The 24,112-nt window shown below is 33.3% G+C and overlaps 2 protein-coding genes across 2 annotated transcripts in view; both read right to left on the bottom strand.

Moving 5' to 3' along the window:
* Positions 1-4,023: 4,023 nt before the first annotated feature.
* Positions 4,024-11,810, bottom strand: LOC126969275 (class E basic helix-loop-helix protein 22-like). The gene is made up of 4 exons (XM_050814659.1): positions 11,544-11,810; positions 6,750-6,846; positions 6,152-6,291; positions 4,024-5,608 (listed from the first exon to the last, which is right to left on the bottom strand). The coding sequence occupies exons 1-4, from the start codon at positions 11,741-11,743 to the stop codon at positions 5,464-5,466; spliced, it is 582 nt and encodes a 193-aa protein (XP_050670616.1). The 5' UTR covers positions 11,744-11,810; the 3' UTR covers positions 4,024-5,463.
* Positions 11,811-15,444: 3,634 nt separating this feature from the next.
* Positions 15,445-24,112, bottom strand: part of LOC126969272 (ras-related and estrogen-regulated growth inhibitor-like protein) — a 32,700-nt gene continuing 24,032 nt past the window's right edge. Inside the window, exons 5-7 of the mRNA XM_050814655.1 lie at positions 22,352-22,546; positions 19,626-19,803; positions 15,445-18,058 (exon numbers count right to left, since the gene is read on the bottom strand). Coding sequence (XP_050670612.1) covers positions 17,958-18,058; positions 19,626-19,803; positions 22,352-22,546 — 474 coding nt within the window. The 3' untranslated portion in view covers positions 15,445-17,957. The remainder of the gene's footprint in view (positions 18,059-19,625; positions 19,804-22,351; positions 22,547-24,112) is intronic.

Below are 24,112 nucleotides of genomic sequence, written 5' to 3'. Positions count from 1 at the left end.
TTTTCACGTTAATTTATATGTCTGCCTGATTTACTCGGCTATTGAAAGGACTGATTTCCATATAATTTTAGCTTGAGCAAGGACTTTATAAAACTATTATTAATTGAGCAAATAAAGTAGGCTTTTGTGCATTAAACACATATCCAAAAAAAAATTGAGCATCAATTAATTGGTGAGGTTGGCAGATCAGTTATTTTTACAGTTGCGAGAGGTCACTAGTGTTCAAAAAGTTGTGAAACGTTTATAATAATATAATAAAGCCTTTATTAATGATTTTCCATTTGATTTCTACATTTTAGTGTTAGTATGTTAGTACGGTTAGTCGACAAACATGATTATTTTATTATTAACTTTTATGTTAGTAAGTTATAATGCATGCACTATGTTAGTTTTCTTGATTATTTTCAAATGGATCCCAGTTGGGTAAAGGCCTCCTCCATTTCTTTCTATTTTTTCCTTTTTCGAGCCAATTAGTTCCGCCAGTCTCTCTTATCTCATCGGTCCACCTTTTATGTGGTCTGCCCACATTTCCCTTTCCTACAGGTCCCTTCCATGTTGTGGTCTGAATGGTCCATCTAGCGTCTGTTAGTCTGGAAATGTGTCCGGCCCACTGCCACTTTAATTTTAATGCTTGATTTAAGGCATCAGTTAATTTTGTTTTCTTCCTTATCTTCTGGCTATGTATCTTATTAATTTTTCTTAATTTAAGCATGCTTCTTTCCATTCCGCGCTGACGTGTCCTAATTAAGTGTTGTATTTTCTTCGTAAACACCCATGTTTGGCAGCCATATAACAAAGTTGGATGAACACAGGATTCCATTACCGTTTTTTTGTATTCTAAGCTGTAGTTTCCTTTTAAAATTTCCTTCTGGCTCCAATATTTTTTCCAGGCTAGATTTATTCGTCGGCTTATTTCCTCTTCATGACTTATTTTATTGAAGGATATCAGCTTTCCTAGGTATATATATTCATTCACAAAGTCAAGTGTTTGTGATCCGGCGCTTATTGGTACTGATAGACCATTTGTCATAATTTTTGTTTTCTCAAAATTCATTTCCAAGCCTACTATGGCACTTGCTTCATGTAACTGATTAACCATAGATTCCAGTTGCTTTGGGTTCTCATTAAAGATGACTATATCGTCGGCAAATCGAAGATGACTTAAGAAATCTTTGTTGATCATAATACCTCTATTCACCCAGTTTATGTTGTTAAAAACTTCTTCTAGTACGGCTATGAATAATTTAGGAGACAGTGGGTCTCCTTGTCTGACTCCTCTTTCAATCCTGATGTCTTTTCCTTTAGTTTCTAATTTTACTTTGCAAACACTGTTCATTTATATATATTTTATTATCTTTATGTATTTTGAGTTGACCTTTAGATTATTTAGAGTATTCCATATGGCTGTGTGGCTAATGCTATCGAAAGCTTTGCTGTAGTCCACAAAGGCTATGTAGAGGGTTTTATTATATTCTTTGTACTTCTCAATTATTTGTTCGACCGAATGTATATGATCCATTGTTGAGAAACCGGATCAGAAGCCAGCCTGTTCTTTGGGTTTTGTGGCATCTATGCGTTCTGTGATCCGGCTTAGTATTATTGATGCAAACAGTTTATAAATACTAGACATAAGACTAATGGGTCTATAGTTTGTTATATTATGAGGGTCTCCTTTTTTGTATAACAGTACTATTTCTGAAATAGTCCACTGCAAGGGTATGGTTTCTGTGGTTAATATTAAGTTGAAAAGTCGAGTGAGATGAGTTGTTTTGGCGGGTATTCCTATTCTTATAGCTTCGGTCGTGATTCCATCCGGACCAGGACTTTTATTCAATTTCATTTGTTTTATGTGTTTTATAACTTCCGTGTCTTTGATTTCCATAACATCAGTGTCGGTAATATTTGAGTACTCGAAAATTCCATTTTCTGTGTGTCCATCCGTATATTTATAGAGCTTCCTGTGGTAGTCAGTAGCCTGTTCTAGTATGTCTATTCTTGAATTCGTTTCTATTGATCCCCTACTCAGTTTTTGGATCCATTTTTTATGTGATATTAATTCTTTCTTTGCCCGTTTTGTACTTCTATATTTAGCCAGATTGGTTTCTATTATTCTTTTTCTATATATTTTGTAGTCTTGTTTAATTGATTTTTTTGTTTCTTTGAATATTTTACTAAGTTCATTTCTAGTTTTTCTATCTTTAGGTTTTGTTTTTATAAGTTTTGATCTTTTTTTCAATAGGCTTTTTGTTGTGTCATTTAAGAAATTTTTTGACTTTTTTGTATTTAGTTTTAAATTTAATCCCTTAGTAATAGCTTTTTCCAATGTATCGTAATATGTTTGTACATTATTTGTGTTTTGTTTTCCTTGCTCGAATTCTGATAAACATTTCTTTAGTTGTGTGATATATAGTTCTATTTCTTCTAGTGTGGTCGGGTGCTTTAAAGTTGTTTTAAAGTTTGTTCTTTTCTTCTTTTGAGTTCCAATGTTTAATGTAGCGCGTAGGGGTCTATGGTCTGAAGCAAAGTTAATATTTGTAATAACTTCTATATTTGTAATAAGTTTTGGTTTGCTACATAATATAAAGTCGATTTCATTTTTTGTTAATTGGTTTGGAGATATCCACGTCCATTTTCTACTCTCTTTTTTTTTGAAGTACGTGTTCATTATTGACATTTTGAATTCATTTGCAAATGAGATAAGTTGCTCACCTCTTTCATTTCGTTTACCATAACCGTATCTGCCCATAATAGGGTATTCATGTTCTTTCGGCATTCCTATCTTTGCGTTAAAATCTCCTATAATGAGTATAGTACCGTGCGATAGGTCGAGAGCCGTTCTGATGTTATCATAGAACATTTCTATTTCATTTTCCGGTGCTTTCTCAGTTGGGGCATATACTTGTATGATAGAAAGATATAGCTTTGCGAATTTTAACTGTAGGAGGGCTACTCTTTCCGAGATTCCTTTATAGTTTACTATATTGTTTTTATGAGTTTTATTTATAAGGAATCCGACTCCGTATAAGCCTTTAGTCTCTCCTATGTAACATAATATATGGTCAGTGTACTCTTCGATGTTGCAGTTGTTTCTTCTTACTTCAGAGAGTCCCATTACGTCGAAATTGATGTTTTCAAGAGCGTGTGATAACTCTAGGTACCTTTCATAAGATGATAAGGATCTTACATTGTATGTACATATCCTTAGTAGATTGTGAAACGTTTACGAGAGTATAATACCTACACAGACTCAAATCAAATCTTATCACTTGATTCATGTAGGTCAAGCAAATGATATTATGAATTTCAAAAGTACGTTACAAAAGTATAAATATTATATTTTAAAACCCTTAAGGTAAACCTAAAACATTGTTTTTGTGAAACAGCTATAGCCTGCCTCTCCTCCGGTAACACGCCTGTTCCTTAAGTTTATAATGTGTAGTACTTACTGTATAGTTGTGAGTATAATACATTAATCTACTGAGCTTATTACACAATTTAAAATATGACTGATAATATAAATTAGTAATTAGACACATATATTTATAAAATGCTTATAAAACTACGTTGACAAAACTAGTAATAAATATTATGTTAATATTATAAAGGCCGTTATGGAATATCCTAATAAAAAGTTTTTAAATCCGGTGATCTTTTTTTGGTAAGACACAATCCTACTCGAAATCTTCTATTTGCGACTGTCTCATTCAATTAATAAGTGAAGGCTTTTTGTAAAGATTTTATGTAAAACGTCGAATTATATTTAAGTAATGGATAAAAGGAATATTTAGAAAGAATTATTATTTATTATTTTTTTTTAATGGAAAAATTTATCACACTTCCCATCCCAAGTAAAGTAATTAATGTTTATATAGATATTTTTCCATTATTACGATATCATGTATGTCTTATTAATTATTAATATCCATATCGTATGAAGTATAAAAATTTCACATACAATAGTGATACATTATGGTATTACAAATCGTATTCTGTACTCTAAACTTGACATCATATTAGGCATAATATATAAGAAGGAATAATATTCTAAGCACAATCAATATTTCCTCAATAAACCTATTTCATAATTACATCCTAATTATCCATGCCCAATATGGTGTCATATTTAAAATCTATCTCAAAGTAAAACAATGGTACCTTACTCAAATACACATTACGTTAAGTTTCTTTACATTTTTTAAAGTACCTAATTAAGCTTATTTTGTTTGATCATTTATCCTAAAAAAGTAGGTTATGAGTGACTGCATTTATAATCCTTATAAATATCTACTCAAAAGATAGTTAAGGAATAGATAGTTAATGTAAATAATAGAATGTTTAGAATCTCCTGCAAACAGCAAACGTCGCAAATACGACCGCGTCGGTCTCATTGAGCCTTACATATCTCTGCCGTTTGGTGTGAGACACTTGGCCCGTGGGGCCCAGAGTCACTGAGAATATACAAAGTACCTACTATCTAGCGCCTCAATAGGGTTACTGGAAAACCCAAGCGATGGCAGCTATTAGGTCAACGGATCAGCCCAGCTATCTAACGCGGAAATTATACCAGTTTACTTGGTACACTTCCACGTTATGATAGTTTTAATTTAATGTACCTAATCATAGTATTGTAAATATAGTTTCAAACATTATCGTATCATTAATTACTTAGTTTTTCTCTTTTTCTTACTCAGTTTTTTTATATCTCATCACAATGTTCTGTATCAGATCAAACTTGGTTGGAAATGTCATGCGTGCTTGTCGAAACATTGCTAGGTTCTTAAACCTAGATATAGCAGTAACTTATTTACACAAAACTGGTTTCCGTTATTATTGAAATAAGAACCTATATAATGCTTGTATTATTGCTACAGAAACTTGTTTGAAACTCCTATATAATGAGCAAGTACTGACACCTACTAACGTCAGTAATTATTAGCGTTCTTTTTTTTTTAATTCACCATGATCGCCCTGTACCAAATTCATACTGTAAATGTAGATATGCCGTTATGGTTTACGCAGAAACGTGGGCAGCTATACGTCATTTATCGTTGTAACGTAATAGACTAAACACATTATCGGATTTGGTCCAGCCAAACGCTCGGAACGCCGCCGTCCGGTAGCGGACCATATTCGATGGTTTGGCACATTGTAATTCGCACAAAATTTTTATTTTCAGTGTCCGGACCGTACCGAGCATGACGCTGGACCAATCGGTGCTAGGCGCCTACCGGACCATACGATGGTCCGGCTGTACCAAAAAAACTGACCACGTGTTTAGTCTAACAGAGTTTTGTAAAATAACTAGCGGTTACGTAAAACAGCTGATTGGCTATCCAGCTGCGTGTATTATATTAACATAAATCGAATAAATATAAATCAATACTTAGCTACTTAATCATTTCTCTACGGCTTATGGATAAAGGACGTTATTTACATATTGTAAGGTTCAAGTTTGATTGTGTCTCAAGACGGCGGGTCAGGTGGTGGAACCATTGGTCCTGGAGTGGGCTGTTGTAGAAACTTCGCTGCTGCGGGGAATCCGGCCAGATCGAACCCTGGTGGTATGATACCGGCGGCTGTAGCTGTGCCTTGGAGGTACGCGACCAACCTGTAATATACAAATCATGTGTTTTTATGACCTTTGTTGGTTTGACACATTATGCCCTGTGCTGCCCCGGGGCATAAAATAAAAAGGGAACCCAAAGGTATCGTAAGAGGCGACTAAGGGCATTTAGTAGTGGGAGGCCCCTTTGCACAGTTTACCGGCTAGATTATGGGTAGATTATGGTATTTTCTGCTGTGAAGCAGTAATGTGTAAGCATTATTGTGTTTCGGTCTGAAGGGCACCGTAGCTAGTGAAATTACTGGTCAAATGAGACCTTACATCTTATGTCTCTTATGGCACTTCATTCAAATGTGCAGGGTGTATCAATTACCATTAGCTGAAAGTCCTGCTTGTCTTGTCCCTTATTGTAACAAAAAACAAGAATCTACAATTTAGCTGAGATAAAGTTCAAAATAGTCTTAAAATATCTTTGATTTCATAGACATAAATATAGAAACTCGTAAATAAATCATTCTCTGCGTTACTTTCTATATCTGAAGAAAAGGAACAATAAATCACACAAGGTTCCTGTTACGTTGGACGTACCTGCGCAATTCCTCAAGTGCACTGGCCTGCATCAGAATATAGTTCTTGGCTAGGAGAAGCGTCGCAATTTTGGACAACTTGCGCACAGAAGGGGAGTGGGCGTACGGTATCACACCTCGGAGTTCATCCAGGGCGTCATTCTGGAATTATTATTGATATAAAATAAATCTTATAACTATGTTTACAATACTATGATTACATTAAATTAAAACTATTATTACTGGGAAGTTTACCAAGAATACTAACAGCAGCATATCCGCATTGTATAGCTAGGCTGATCCGTTTACCGAAATAGGTGCCAGTGCTAGGTTACCAGTTTCGTCTCTGATAATAATTGAGCAAAGCGAATCTGAGCGGAGCTCCCACCAGGTTACTCTAGGAAGCCTTCGAAATTGTCTAGGTTATTGTGGAGACAGAATTTTGAATTTCCACTTGATTCAATTATTATAATTAAAAACAAGCATGATTTACAAATTATTCTAAATTAGCACGCGCTATTTATATTTATTTAAAAATGGAGCCGATTGATCAAATCTTATTTGATTGATCATGTTTTGTTTTTGTACACAGACTTAGCTTAGGAATAATATGTACTTACTAAGTCATGCATTCTTCTTCTCTCTCTGGCGTTTATATTTAGCCTTACGTTTTTTCCTTGTCGCATCTTCTGTTTTGATTTACCATCACCAAGGCCCCTGGAATTGTAGTAAAATGACTTAATGTCTTAAATATTTTCATAATGAATGTACCACTAGAAATAGTAATACAAGCCAATAACATTGATTATGCCAGTGAGAGTTTTATATTTAATTTCGTAACCAAATAAATTGTATAATTAAATAAAATAATCAACTAACTACCGCTCATAGTTATCTTATGAATTGTTTGTTTGTCATTGAAAATAATATTGTAATCAAACTGGGTCACAATCAGATGTGGTATCTCATATGAAATCGTATATGTATATCCCATAGATTGGGTATCCCCCAAGGATCCATACTTGGACCAATGTCTTTTTAGGTAAATACTCGCTTAAATTTGCTTAGATAGAGGCAATCAAGAAAAGTAATGATAAAAACACGGAGGTTAAAATTTGGTATTAACGTCCAAAGTTAAATTATACCATTTAATTGCTAGTAATTAAGAAATCGTTACGTTGACAAAGAACTATGACTCCTTGCGCGCAGTGGATAGCGAAAAATTACATTCTAAGGTGTTCACAATAATTATCAGGTTTCGTGGAGAAAATATTTTTAATGCACAACAAAATAAATAGGGTAAGTTAAAAATAACATAAATAATGATTTCTTGATATTTCAAACATGCAAATGAAAACGGATTGTTAAATAGCGATCTAGTTATAACCATAGAACTTCATATTACAGAGTGAAGCGGTGTCTGGAACGTAAAAGAATGAATGCGTTATAGAACGGCAACAGTGCAGCTTGGGGAGATAATCCTCGCTAGGTCAGGTGTAGGCAAAAACTTAAAACATCACAATTCAAAAGTACCGCCTGCGAACTAAAGACTACTTAACCAGTGTTGACGTCAAGCTCAAATTAAAATGACAAGTTTTTTAACACGCGGGGGAGAGGGTATATACTTTCTGCGTTTTTGATAGATCACCAAGGGAAAATACAATTAATATTATGCCACTTTTATGAAATATCTCAATGTATTCTATACCTATGGTAACTTAACTCGATCTCTCATCATCATATCACAGTCTATCATCGTTAAATGAATACATATTACAGTAAATATCCGTTTATTTAATCTATTTTCTGACCTAAAGAATATGACAATGCTACTTATATGTTTTCTAATTTAGATATTGTTTAATTTCTTCCCTATTCTATACTAATTATTATTATTCTATCCTAAAGACAGTGTGGACAGTGTTGCGATCAGCAATAAATATCTGGAGGATCTTGGTATCCAAAACGACTTTATCACACATAGATCACTATAACAAGAATGTTACACTCTCAGTTCTTAATATACATATATAAAGTACTATTTATGTTATTATGTATGGTATGTGTATTGTATTACCTTGTTTAAAGATATTATTCATTAATTCATATTCACTTCTGTTCGTAATTTCGAAAAATATGAAGCGATTGTGGTGAATATTGATTTTTGTGAAGCTTCAAAGGGGGCTATTTACGCGATACAAGTGGTACGAATCGGACGGTGCTGAACAATAGTCCGGAGCTTTGTCAACGCTAACGATGCGAGGGTTACTGTAGTACCAAATAACTTTAGACGGAGCTCTGCGGTCAGATCTACAGAGTGTACTTAGACTTTACTTACGTAAAAATTAGCTGAGCTTTAGCTAAGACAGCCCAATGCAAAAGCCAAGTTCGCGTTTTATTAGTTTAGTTTTACGCAAGTAAAGTTTGAGTTCGCTCTATAGATCTCAGATTAAGACCAGATTCCTGCCGCAAAATTTTATAAATATAATCTATACCATTTTGATGTGTGGTATTCATCCACACACACACATACACACCTTCAAAATGAAGGTGATTTCTTCCATTCACAATATGATTTCGTAATGCGCTTTAAAATTTCGATAATCTATCTATATATATAAAACAAAGTCGTGTTAGTTACACCGTTTATAACTCAAGAGCGGCTAGACCAATTTTTCTGTTGTTAGATTTTTTAGATTTCTCTTAGTCTGGAATAGGATAATAAGTAATAAAATATCAAAAAAAAATCACGAAAAAATATTATTATAAAAAAAAATTATTTTCTGATACATTTTGTATTGATTGACTTTTTGATGACATCTCAAGAATAGAAAGAATTCAATGAAGTTTTTTGTTAGTCATGTTATTCAAGTTGACTGGGAGATCAATGCAGCAATGATAATAGCAATTCTTCATGATCTGGAGCAACTACTTCATGAACATTTTGCATGTCGAGTTAGCCCGCAAATCTTTCCTTTCCGATCCGTCTCGCATTCGCCCTGACCATTCAAATCTTAAGCCCAATCCTTGAAAGTTTGTGGTCCGAATCTAGAATCCATTGTTCAATGTTCATGGGATGGTAGACCATCTGCGTTATTTGCGCATGATAATAAAACGGTAAATGATTGTCGTAAATCACAAGGTGCTTCACTGAAGAGTGCAACCCAAGCACCAAAATACACAGCCAATAAAGAATCATTAACGAACTTGATTTTTTTATTTCCTTATATTTATTATCCTATTAAAATATTGACATTAATTTAATCCAAAATCTGCTCATTTATTGCCTCTAAGGCGGAAAAATGTTCGCAGGCTCAGCTATTATAATTATATTATAAAATTATATACCGTATAGGACATTTATAGGATGTGATAATTAGACCCTATTTCGCACCGAGTTCTATAACTATTTCGTTAAAATCATTCTGCATACAATTTATAAGCAAGACGCAGTAACAAGAAGGCAAAATATTTAATTTATATAATTATAGATCTGAATTCGACTTTTGTGTGGGAAAATAAGCATGCATCTGATGAGAATTGCTCAAGTGATCGTCTTTTCTCATGGTTTTTCGCAATTCCAATGGAATCACAAGATTGCTGCTTATTTTTAAGTCCTTCGTCACAATTCCCGTCGATGTGGCAGAAGATGTAAGTGAAGAGTCGTCTTAAAATGCCTAAACTTAAAACTAATTTTTATCTGAATAAAATAGCTTTATACAATTGGAAAATGTTCAAACCACATTTTTAATTTTGCCCAAATAACTCCCGAATGTAAAAGTCTTGTTTTTTTTTTCTAGCGCAGTCTCTAGATTTATAGTTCTATAGAGAATGCAATGATCAATTCGAATCATGGTATTGTTAAAAGTTAAGTACTTGCAAGGGGAGCAAGTAAATCGTAATACGCACAGATGTTGAGACCAAAGCGGCTGATGGTAAAATAATAGTTAAATAATACGTGTTATATAATATAGTTCAAACTTTAAAAAATATTAGTTTCTAGGAGGATGGATTAAAGAAAATTTACTGCAAACATTCATGAAGTAAATGCTAATTGAAGTGTTGTTAAAGGTAGATCTATTCGACAATTTTGTTGGTGATGGTTAATAATAAACCAAGCTAAGAGTAACAATAAGTGAACTTGGGTTGGTTCGAGTGATAAATCCAGAGAATCAGGTATCTTAATACAATGGGCAACCTACCCGAAAAGATAAAGTATAAATAGAATGCAAGTCACTGTAAACTAAGAGACAATCAAGCCTTATCATTCGGCACCAAAAGAGAATCTGCCTTATCACACGACACCAAAAGAGAATCTGCCTTATCACACGACACCAAAAGAGAATCAGCCTAATCACACGACACCGAAAGAGAATCTGCCTTATCACACGACATCAAAAGTGAATCTGCCTTATCACACGACACCAAATGAGAATCTGCCTTATCACACGACATCAAAAGAGAATCTGCCTTATCTCACGACACCAAAAGACAATTTGCCTTATCACACGACACCGAAAGAGAATCTGCCTTATCAAACGACACCAAAAGACAATCAGCTTTATCACACGACACCAAAAGATAACATACCAAATGAGTTAATGACACTTCAGTCGTGGCTTATACAAGTTCAAGATATAATATATTTTGGAATTCACTCTGTGCACTGAACAAAGTATTTTTCCCAAAAATGCGGAAAGTTACTTTGAGCCACCCATAGAGTCAATTGGATAATGCTTTTCGTCAAAAAGTGCAATCTTAACATGGAAATAAATTTTTATAATAAATTAATAATATTATCTTCTCTTTCAAACTTTTTGATGTGAACATGAGGTTAAAAAACAATTAGTAAATAGGTTCAATTTTGACGGTAAAAGATTTTGTTTTAATTTAATTTTGGAATAAAATGTCTGTTGATAAATTCACTTTAATTGAAAAGGACTCCATGGAAATATATTTCCTTTCCAAATTGGGTTAATTAAATCAACAAAAATTACAAAAAACTTGCTTGTAGAATTTATAATATTTATTATATACTACTAACAGATATATGGGAAATAGACTGTGCTTGAAAGACAACTAGATTTAATATTATTTGCTTTTGGGTGCTGTGTTTGGAGTATATAAATGTATTTAATTCACATTAGATTTATTTCATTATCTCAAATATCAAGGAAATATAGCTACTCATTGTTTGGATAAAATGTTATCACAGCGCATGCGCGAATTTACAAAAACATATGTCTTAGGTGTGTTCTAACCTCAAAATATGTTTCGGCTTGAAATTTTACTGGAAAGACAGCACTACAAGCTGAAATTTGCACATTAAAAATGTCAGAAATTAAAATATTTTCCATTGAGGCATAGGAAAAGGCGTTTAATAATGGCCAAAATAAAAAAAAAGCTATTCTTACCGTTGCCCGTAGCTTGTTCCTGGCTCAGGTTGGTTCTCATCAGTTGGGTAGCAGTGCTGTGGAGGCGGAGGCTGGCCTCCCTGCATGTAGAAGCCGCCCAAGCCCACAGCCCCCAGAGGAGTCCTGCGACCTGGAACCGACTGTGGAGGAGAGTGTGACTCGCCCACCGGCACACCATCCCAAGACCTCCGCCCCTCCATTAAAAAAAACTTAACACATAATACTGGTCACAAACAAAAAAGTTATCGTTGCATACGTTCGATTTTGGAACGGTGTTGTCAGATAGTGAGGCTGGGATTGGCGAGAAGTTGTAGCGGTCCACGTCTCAAATCGATCCGGGTTCACGCAGATGGGGCGGTCGCACCAATGCGCACCCCTCAGATCTCGCGGGCATTGTTCGAGATGCGATTGTGATTTGTTTGTGTGCCACGGGCTGTGGACTCGTGCGTTCAATAATTGTTATTACTAAATGTTAAAATAGCGGGACTATGTTATGGCGTGTATATTAACACAAAGTGACATACAAATCGCGAATGTAAGAAGTAGCTTGTCACGCACACTAGAGTAATAAACCTGGCCTGTATTTATCGGTTATCTAGCAGCAAGAAGCTCTATCTAGACATATAAATTAGCTGAGGTCGTGAGCATTATTTACCACAAAGAGGACCCCAAAACTCTGTAGAAGTTACAACCACGACAAAATCTAGTTAACGATGGTCTATTGCTAGACAATACTGATTTCTCTCAAAATCTTAGTAATTTAAGTTTGACCAGAATGTGTGAATATTTTCGTTGTAAATATAGCAAAATTTTTAAAATTGCATAGACGAGTATAAATATTGTTTCCAATAAGATTCAGGCAATCTTTACATTAGTAAATACTTTACTTAAGTTTTTCTTTTTCTTAAATATCTGCAAACAGCTCATCTAAGACCTATAACATTAATACTTAATTTAATACTTATAATAAATAAATAATAATATAATACTTAGTTGTACGATTGTCCACAAGATGGTAGTGAAAGTCGATAATGGAATCTTATATATAATATGAAATGATTGGACGATTTTAGACTGATTTATGACTTATGACAATGACGCAATGTTAACAAAGTCAAGTAAACTTTATTCAATTACGCTTAAACTAAGCGGTTTTGAATTCCGGCCGTTAAGTAATCTTGAGAAGACAAAACTATGAGTGTAAATTATTTTTTATTTTATATACCCAACCATAATCCCCTAATATGGAAATGTTCAGCTTACAGATATATATATATATATATATATTTCTTAGATTTTTCTTAAAAGGCATTAAATATTAAATTTAAAGTTACATTTAATCTTTGATGTGAAGGTGCATCCTGCAACTTTGATCCTTGTCATAATAATCTATACTAATATTATAAAGCTGCAGTGTTTGTTTATTTGTTTGTTTGAACGCGCTAATCTCTGGTACTACTGGTCCGATTTGAATGATTGTTGTAACACAAGGTGTAAAATCGAAAGCCTATTTTTGCGTGCGCTGCAAAAACTATTGACAATAGAACAAAATGATGTACAATATATATATAGGCAATATTTTATTACTTATAAAACTATCGCGTGAATTATACTTTATATGGCAAAACAACGTTTGCCGGGTCAGCTAGTATATAATATAATCAAAACCTAGATCAATGTCTTACCAAATTCAAAAGAATTATATAGCTATCACAAAGAAAAACTAAATGATTTTCTTAATGATAGCTGGGAATGGAACGAACGTCCTCAGTCTATTTTATTATAAATTTTATTGTACGAAACAACTTGTGACTAAGTAAAAAAAAGCCTGCATATATAATATATGAGTTTGTTGCGCCCTTTCTTCTCAGGTCTGAGGCATAATATTTTGAATCGACGGTAGTTTTTAACATATTATAAGTGATTTAATATCCTATTTTGAATAAAAATATTTCATTTTGAATTTGGACTTATACGAGCCCGTTGCTCTGCTTCAATATTCTATTTACCCGTAGTACTTTACGGGTTCGATTCCCACTAGAATCTGTATTGTTTCCACATGTTTTTTTATATGTTATTTGATTATTTGTTATTTTATTTGGTATATCAAGTTTGGTACATAAAGCCTCATCCGCTGATGGCTTAAGTTATTTGCCCAAATCCGAATTTGTTAATTTCAATATATTTTTTTCAGAAGAGGAGGATAAACAGCAACGTACAACTCATCTGATTCCTAAGTGATCACCGCAGTTCATATTCTTTTGCAGCACAAAAGGTATCGCACGACTTTTAGGTGAAATTACTCGCTTTTTGGCTTAGTGGCAGGGCACATAGCTCGACGGACAGATGGCCGTTGGGGCAGTAAAGTCCTCGAAATGCGACCACGTACCGGAAGACGTTCAAGATCGCCGGAATAGATAGGTTGAAGGTAGTGCAGGACCACTAGCCGTTGAGATCTTTGGGGAGGCCTTTGACCAGCAGTGCACGGCTGAAATGATGATGATGAAATAATGTGAAAAACTATGTAAAACATGTCGAAATTAACACTGTATTTTAATTGCGAGATTGTTTTAACTTCAAATAAATCTTAATGCATAGTACTTCATCTTCAACGATTGTATTATGAAACATCCATTGTTGATAAATATGATCGTGTTGCCAAGTTTATAAAAGGTGGTTAGATGTTGTAATAATAGACCGTATATTTATTGGCAAGTTACGGTGCTGGTGTTATAATAGGTTGGGGTGAAAATTCATCGCATTTTAAAACGCATTTATTTTCTCTTTATTTTCTCTTTTTTGATGTCACTTAAAGCACTACCACCGCTTTGGAAGCAAATGGCACTCCGAGAGAGGTTAAACGGCGCAAGTAACTGTTCCAATAATCTTTTTTTGCGCTGTTTTAAATAAAATATACAATTATTACAAAAGTTATTGCAATAAAATAATCATAATCAGCTGTTATTCGATTTGAACTTATTTGGATAGTTGCTAATTATAGTAGTATATTTCGATCTCCAAGTTTTCTCTTTGTCAATGTAACATGAAATCTTACACTTTTCGAGTAATTAAAGTGTAAATTTTAATAAATAACTCAAAAATGTACAATTAATTTTTTTTATTCGTGTTCGTTTTTTTCGTTTTTGTGCATTTTATGGGAACATTTAAGTATCATAGTAATATATAAGTAAAGATTTCAACGAACAAAAAGCCCACCGACTATTTTAACGTTGATAATTTGACGTGAGAATTTTCGATTGAAAATGAGGGCTTTTTTTTCGTCGTTTCGTTTTTGTCACAATAAGGTGATAAAATAAGTTTTTCAAATAAAAAAAAAATAAAGTCTATCAGGGATATAAAAGGGGAACTTTTCACCAAATTTTTTGTTGTTTTTTTTTTGTAATTGATTTTTAAAATAGTACCAAAAACTTGGTTATTTGAATTTTTTACATAAATTTTGAGGTTATGTGAAAAGAGTGCAAAAACAAAAATTGTAGATCTTTTTCCTTCCTACTTTGCTCTTTAACTTTTTTCATAGGACACATAAACACCACACTTTCCCACTTCCTGACATCAGATCAGATTATTATTTTCTTTTTCACTTTTATCCAAACCAAAGCACTGGTCTATAAGTGGCTATTTGTGGCAAATAGATTTTTAGTTTCATATTGGTTGTGGAATGCCAGACCACAACGTAATAGGTGATGTTCGTGGTTCAAGTTGGCTGCTGGTATTAATCTGAACAACTCTCTCTGATATGCAGAAATATAATACTGCAGAAAAGAGCTAAGAACACTGCACCATATGAGGCCAAATTTGTGGCTTTTATTTAAGACGAGTTACGTCAAAGGTAAATGCATAACAGTTTTTCTTTTTGGTAATTTCAATAAAAGTCGTGAGATTTCACATAAAATTTTATTACTTATTATTTATAACTTACTATTATAATTATATATTAACTTATCTCAATCAGTTCCTTTTTTACATAAATATGTTATAAGTAACTTAATTAAACAAAATTTAATACCTTGTCATATTTTTGGTTCCAATTACTTTTTAAAAGTTTATAATATCAACATTCTTATGTTAAAAAACCAAATTGCTTATTATGAGTACTCGGGATTTTATGTCAATAATTGTTGTTATACTTATTGGGTGCTTGTATAATTTGGATTTCTTAATATTATAAGATACGCACCACACAGAATGAGATGGCGCGGCGTCAAGGTACGTATTTAGATGAACGCAGATAACACAATGAAACCGTGAAGATACACGAAAAGGCGTCCACTATATTACGTATACGCGTGCGGTGAACAACAGAATACACTTCAGATATAAAATAATATTAGTAATTAACAATTGTGGAAGTACAACGTTCCAAACTTTAATTTTTTTAAAGGCTTTCAATAATTTGATGCAACATTTGATAGAATTATTGTAATATTTGTTTTGAATCTCTCTTATACAAAACGCTTTCAAACTTCCCATAACAAATATCTTTTCACAGCCTATAAATCTAATGACTAGATTTCGACAAAAACACTCGTAAACATTGAATAAATAAATTTGACATGATGTTTATATTATGTTATATATGTAGATAACAAAATTATTTAAATTTTTTTTTCTTGAACTACTTGATTTATTTGGTTGCGTTAAATATATATTTAAACTTTGACTAGTGCTAATAGTATTTATAAAATACTTTGACTATTTCTTTGACTTTATCGTAATGTTTTAAATATATATGTTTCAAACTTACTATTACGATAATATATCGTAGCAGACAGTATTCTTATTTTCCCTCAACATGTAACATTAAATTAAGCAAATAAAAAAACAAGAAAAAAAAAACAATATTTTTTCTTGTTTTTTTTTACTACAAGCATTGAGATTTTATGAAAAAGTAAAAATTTTATAAGTGCATCACGCTCTGATTTTATATTACACTTTACAAAAATAACACATATAATTAGAACAATTGAATAATATCTATCTTTTTTTCTATATCAATAGTTACTATTTAATTGTAATATATTGTAATCTACTAACACATGACAGACATACAATAAAACATGATTTTGATTCATGAGTACGCACGAAATCATTGTATAATAATGTTTCGTTAACTTCGTTTGTACGTACATGACTTCGAATGTACTAAAGTGCGAAAGGCTCTAAAGTACTAACAATAAGTTCTTCTTTGAAAGAGTTTATGCGAGTGGAAGAAAGCAGGGAAGTATGTCCATGGAAAGCAAGGAAGGTTGAGGTAAGTAATCACTTTCCGACGGCTAGCGTAATCAATTGTACCTTATATTACATCTATATTTTAGAGTATATCGTGTCAGGTGTCATGTAGAACCACAATTCATTGCATATCAAATATCTAAGCTTTATACAAATGCAATTTTACGATACACTTTTGTAAAATCTTTGGCACATAATATATAACTGTCAGGTAACATAACATTGATGACTCAAAATATAAAATTATTGTCTTAATTATAATACACGCTCAGACTTAGTATGAACTTTTTGGATATTAACTGCTGATGAGATGATATGTTATTGATGATAGTTTGATAGATTTAAATTGATGAACGGAGGACCAAATAGGAATTTCATGACGAAGTCTCTTTAACTGGTAATTAATTATCCAAAGCTTCAAATCGACAACGTTAGAAATGCAGAATCTTTGAGGAGGGAGGAGACAAATGCAGATTAAAATGAAACAATAAGTGTGTATGTATGTTAATGTCACACCAGAATGTTCATCCTAAGTTTCCATAACTTTCAAGCAAAATATTTACAATTTCACAATCAACTGCCTTAAAGCAGACAGCACCAACAAGTAAAACTAATTATAACTAGGCGGCACGGCTGATCTGACTATCTTTACAACAATTATTAAACTAAGGTACTGCCGAAAGCCATTATGGCTCTCCCATCTATCTGACTTATAGAGGTCGTTATGAAATCTTATCTATTAGACGTTAGTTTGAATGGTAACGAGATCTGCAAAGAACATAATGTATTTGTGTGGGATTTGAATGCATCCGTGTGGGAGAGCTTTTATAGTTCACGACAGATATTTACTACATTCAATACATCCCGATTGCACGTGAATTATATATTATAATATCTATCTGCGTAAGATGAAAGGTATTACGACAACATTTGAACTGAATAAACTTCTCATTTTCACTCAGAATTTCATAGGTATCAAATTTATATCAAACGTCATTCTTGCACTAAAAATATTAACACTTTTGTCCATAAGTTTGTTTGCGTAATCTGTACACCGTCGCTTGTTTCTCAGACCGTTGTTATAGGGAAGAACCGTGCAGGCAGAGGCAGGCAGGCGAGGCAGGCGCCGCCTGGTAGTCACCTTCGGGTGTGGACAGCTGGTGGTCAGGGTACCGCCGCGGTCAGAGGCGTCCGCGACGGCGTCGGCACTCGCGGACAGACCACCACGGACCCACGAGTGATCTGGTTGTTAGTCGTCGCACTACCTGCAAACAAAACCTACATCAATCTATGTGCCTATGTTTTAAGTTTTTTTTTACAGAATTAAGGCTGAAATGAGCTATAGAGCATACGTTGACTTTGCTCAGACTTTACTTACATACAACTTAGTTGAGTGTAAGCTCAAATATAATGTTTGATTTCGTTTTTATTAAATATGGTGAGCCTTAATGCAACAGTCAAGTTCCAGTTTTATCACAATGAGCTAAGTTTTAGTTTTTATTTCCTTTTAAGTTAAAGTTATTATAATATATTTTATTTTATGAAATGCTCACATAATGCCTCTATTTATTTACGGTGTGTGTGGATTGATGCATCTACTATACTCAATAACTCTTGTGTTTATGTTTTTTACTTATTTACTCTTGTATTAATTTTCTTTTTTTTTATTTTTTGACTTACTCGTGTAAGCCTTTCAGTTTTTGACATTGGAGTATTTTTGTTGCGTCACTTTGCATATATTGTAATTGAAATGATTTGTAAAACAATTAAAATGTAAATCTTGACTTAAAAGAGTGACAATGAGTTTATTGCTACTTCTTCTCATTAGCTCAACCCTACGAAGTAGCGGTAAATTCAATTAGAAACAATATTTTTTTTTGTGACCTACATGAATAAAGTGTTTTTGAATTTGAATTTAACGTAAGTAAAGTCTAAGTTCGCTCTATAGATATCAGCCTAAGATATTTTTAGCAAAGAGACAATACGATTTGAGATTTGAAACCAAAATGACTGGCGAAGCTTGTTAGAACCCGACTTCTTTGTATTGTGTACGTGGCACTTTGATAAAGTACTAATGGCCTTTATGGGTAAACGCGTCAATTATTAAAAAAAATATGAATTTACCTTGACATCACATCAAATAGGAGTGGGAGGCTCCTTTGCACAAGAAGCCGGCTAGATTATGGGTACCACAACGGCGCCTATTTCTGCCGTAAAGCAGTAATGTGTAAGTATTACTGTGTTTCGGTCTGAAGGGCGCCGTAGCTAGTGAAATTACTGGGCAAATGAGGCTTAACATCTTATGTCTCAAGGTGACGAGAGCAATTGTAGTGCCGCTCAGAATTTTTGGGTTTTTTGAGAAGCCTGAGCGGCACTGCGTTGTAATGGGCATGGCGTATCAATTACCATCAGCTGAACGTCCTGCTCATCTCGTCCCTTATTATCATAAAACAAATAGAACTTACACGTGATATAATTAAAACATTAACAACTGTTTGTGTCAAGAAATTAAAATAATGTTTATTATATTTATTTATTATTATATTAAGTATATATGTATACCCTACTGTTACTTATTATTAATCATTATTTTACCTGGGGCTTGTACGAAATTATTTTCTCGGTCTGATCACTTTAAGAACAGGCTATGATTAGTAACGATAAGTTACGCCTTTCGGTAACAGGTCGAAAACAACACAACTGACATTTTATGAAAAAGATTTTAAGTAAATTGTAACCTTTATGTGAACGTGTCCTGGTCAGATTGCCAGGTTTTGCCATTGCCACAATTGTTTGTGGCGGTCGCTCATATGTAATAAATACATATCTTACCTATTAGCGAGCCAATCATCTTGGAGACGGAGAACTTTCTAGAACGTGGAGGCGTGCGAACCTCTCCGAGTAGTCTGTCTACACATCGGTACAGATCGCACGAGTTGTCTGCCACGCTGGCTTCACTAAACGAAGCGCCAAGAGACGCACTAATTGTCTGTGCTTCCTTTGTTGACACCTGGAGAAGAGCAACATTTTGAATTAGAACATCAATTAAAACCTCTTTAGAGGGCTATCTCATAATAATGCACCCCTGAATAATATATTTACAATAAAATATCTAACAGTATACTAGGACTCAGTGGCAACAAATTAAAGAAATATAAGAAAGCTTTAATAAAAACGCTAAAACACTTTAATCTATCAACAACAATTAATATACATTATTAATATGTTAAATGTTTGACATTTATTAGTTCTTTTTCGAAATAAATAGTTGGTTGTGTTATTTTTATTTATATGGTGAACAGTTCTTCCATTCTCTCATCTTCTATCCAGACGCGCGTGGGCGTAGATAATGTCTGTTGCACTTTGATAAAAGCAGGAATAAATTACTTTTAAGCAATTACGACCATAGACATATTACTATCTTACTCACATTAGTATAATACATATTGTATGGCTTAAATAAAACGCTTTTAAAGGAATAATACGCGTGTAATTGTAACTGTTTTTGCAATAGTTTTTTGGGTAAAAGTAACATTTTTTATTTTAGTTAACCCGACGTTTCAGGACCTTTTCAGATCTCGTTTTCAGGGGGACTGCAGATGAAATGAGTCAAAGATAGTATTCGTCATAGTTGTCATTATGAAGTTTCGCGCCATTTATTGCCTCGGAGGTGGTATTTGCTGTAGACAGATGGTTTAAAAACCATCTGCATCTACTAAGTCAACCATCTACAGCAAATGGAAAGGTCTTGAAACGTCGGGTTAAGTAAAATATAAATGTAACTTTTACGCAAAAATCAAATGTAAAAACTGTTACAAATACACCCTTTTTAATGCTTTCAAGGTGTTTTATTTAAATGTTGTTACACATTTAAATAATCGCGTTAAAGAAAATATTTCATCTATGGTTAATTCAAGAATAGATGATCCTAAATTCCTGTTTGGTTGTTTTGACTTTAAAGATATTCAAATGTCTCAGCGTGGATATAGTCATTTTGATAGTTGTCACGTCCTCCGTGGACGATATAAACTTATAAAGCAACATAACTACTATGCCTGCATCTGTAGCCTATAATTATGTTATCTGCGTGCCAAACTATGCATTATAATCTTCTATATAATCTGCCATACTATCGTAAGCCTTCTTTGTCAAAGAGGCTTTAATATATTTTTTGAATTTGTGCTCAGTATACTGGCTGGTATTTTACTGTAAAATTAAATACCAAAACCTATGAAGAAGCCCTTAACTCTAGCCGACTTACTAAACGGCATGTACAGTTAATTATTTCTTCTTCAATTAAATTAATTTAAATCACATTTTTATTGAATTCGATATTTTTTTTTCTAACATAGAATATATACATATATGTATTGAAAGGGTTGTTCAGGTTGTCTATCAACTTGAATTTTCTTATTTCTTTTAAATATATTTATTATAATATTTTAATTAAATATATTTAATGTAATTTATTCAAGTCTATTTCAATTACTTATATAGTAATTTTTAGGCTTAAAGCAAATAATCTTCCAAACATATTCTGTGGAAGTATTGAACTTCATAAAAATTTATTACATAGTTAGGGTTATACTCAACTATATTATGCTTTTGATAAATTTCGAGCACCGGCTTATTTGTGGCTAATAGCCAAAGTAAATTGTCAAAGTTTACTTTAACCTCAAATGATTCCATAAGCCAACAAATAAATTTTCAAGGTTCTGATATTTTCCGTATTCCATTAATTGGTTTCTAATAATCGCTTCTGTTATTATTAGCGGGAAAATATAATTAATATTTTCAACTCTCTAGCTCTTCGATGCTATTTTACGATATCATAACAAATGGCGAATTTTCTTTATTATATACTTTATTTCTATATTGTGTATTGTGTTAAAAATGTGAATTGACTAAATTATAAATAATTTGACAATTATTGGCTGTTTTCATGGGATTATCGAAGTTATTTTTACTTGTTTTTCTTATTTATGTGTTCAGTTATGGATACTAGTTCTTAATTGGTAATTTTACAATAACGGTGTAGTTGCCTGTAGAATTTGGCATATTATTTTAATTATAATAACTTTTTCGAACGATTGGAATGAAGCAAACATTAAATTTTAGGGGGAGCATCCTATAAAGTAAAATACAATAAACGCGTTCAAATCGATGGCACAATACAGTAAAAGATAAACAGTACTTCACCTATGAAGTTGTCGCGCTACCTGAGTGTGCGTGCGAAGATTCGGGCGCTCTAGTTCATACTACACATGATTTACACGGCCGCTAAGCAATCTTGGAAAGACAATACTATTTGAGTGTCACGCCGTAGGCCGCCAAGACAAGTCGCTGTCCGAGTAAAATTAGCTGCGCCGCACTGTCCGCGTCGTCAATATTTTTGTATGTACCAACCCTAGTAGTATACATTTCAAGGAGACAGCAGCTGTCTCCTGTTACGCTACTGTTCTGTTACTGTATTGTGTCGGTAGTGCTGGTGGCTGTTTCTCAGATTTGTACACAAAACGCAGACTCAAAAAATATATCTGTATAGATAATATGATCACCTGTCTTAGGTGATCCAAGTCTGTCTTGTTTCCAAGCAGAGCTAGAGGCATGGGTCCTGAAGCGGCGGTATTTCCTTGAGCTGGACTTCCTTGCACTTGAGACCTTTTGAGTGAGTTCAGTACTTCTGTGGCATACTCGAAGCTGCTGCGGTCTGTTACCGAGTAGACCAACAGACATGCGTCTGCCCACTGTATCTGTAACAATTACATGCAATATATTAAATTATTATAAGCCAAACAATTTGTTATATAGGAGGGGACAAACGGGCAACAGACATATCGTGTTTCGTTAAGAAGGGCGCCGTAGCTATTGAAATTACTTAGCATCTTTTGTTTCAAGGTGACGAGCGCAATTGTAGTGCCGCTCAGAATTTTTGGGGTTTTTCAGAGCGTAATGGATCAGCCTAACCTTAGAAAAATGTGTGTGTGGTGCGCCAAAAGAAGTCACTTTAAAAAGTTAAATCTCATGTGATTCAGAAGTTTATCCTGAGTTGTATCAACTAACATGTGAACAGGTATATCACACACCGGGCATCAATCTCCGAGCCGAATATTCAACATCCGATATCCGGAAACCAAGCCGTAATGCATAACATCTTTTGATTCAGCTGAGACGAACATAGGGCTCACTTGATCGTAGGTGATAACCCTGTTAAAAGATTATTGGAATTTTATATATTGCTAACACCTTTCATATCTCATTTTAATATATAATGACCTACATATATTTTATACATCCGAAATAACACTCACACTCACATCCACACAAACCACACAACCTACTCACCATTTCAGATACCTAATATGGATACGATTTCTTCTTTTCTTTGTATGTAATTTTTTCTTGTCAGTTTTTCCGTATTTCCTATATATAATTTCTTTTTTATTCTTAAACTATAAAATTTGTCATATACTATTGAACTTATATAAGTATTTCTTTTAATTGGCTCTAACTATTCAATTTTATTTTTTATATATTCTCTATACATTTGTTAACTGTAAGGAATCGTAAATAAATAAATAAATATGATGACAATAATAATATGTAGCCTATATGTTATATGTTATTTGCATGCAAAATTTGAATTAACTATTTTCAGTAGATTTAACTTCTTGCACTTGCATTTTACGTTTCAGAGACAATAAGTCTATAAACGACTTTTTTGTATTCGGTATTGTTTATATAACATAGAACAAGAATTCTCTTAAAAAAAGTAATGAATAGTTTTTTCTTTTTCACGGTTTCATTTTTATCTTACACATTAAAACATATTATAATATGTTGAAATTATTATCTCAAATACCTAAATGTTAACACGCAAAGATGAAACAAAACCCATTGGCTACAAAACTCAAATAATGTCGACCAAAATAACACAGACGTGCAAAAAAGTTAAAAGACAAGTATTTATGATTAATTAAAGTCGTTTTGTAGCCACTTGGTTGAAGCCAACATTCCTGAACGAAATTAGCCCATAGAGAATACTGGCGCATTTCACTGACGCGGACGCGACCTACCCACGGCACATGTGAACACGTCATCTCATTCAGTATAATATATAAGGTGTTACCATACACTTAGATGCTACACGTGTAGCATAGACAGCGCGATTTTAGAAAAAATATTTAATTAAACGTTATTTTGCGGAAATTCATAATTATGCAATTCTTTTCAGTTGTCTTGAGTGTAAATTCCGAGACTGAGAGATGTCTTCAGAATTTGGCGAGTCAACATCTGAAGATGAGGGAGCAGGCACATGT

Source organism: Leptidea sinapis, chromosome 17 (genome assembly GCF_905404315.1).
Source record: "Leptidea sinapis chromosome 17, ilLepSina1.1, whole genome shotgun sequence".
Taxonomy (NCBI): domain Eukaryota; kingdom Metazoa; phylum Arthropoda; class Insecta; order Lepidoptera; family Pieridae; genus Leptidea; species Leptidea sinapis.
This window is presented reverse-complemented; position numbering and strand designations above follow the sequence as displayed.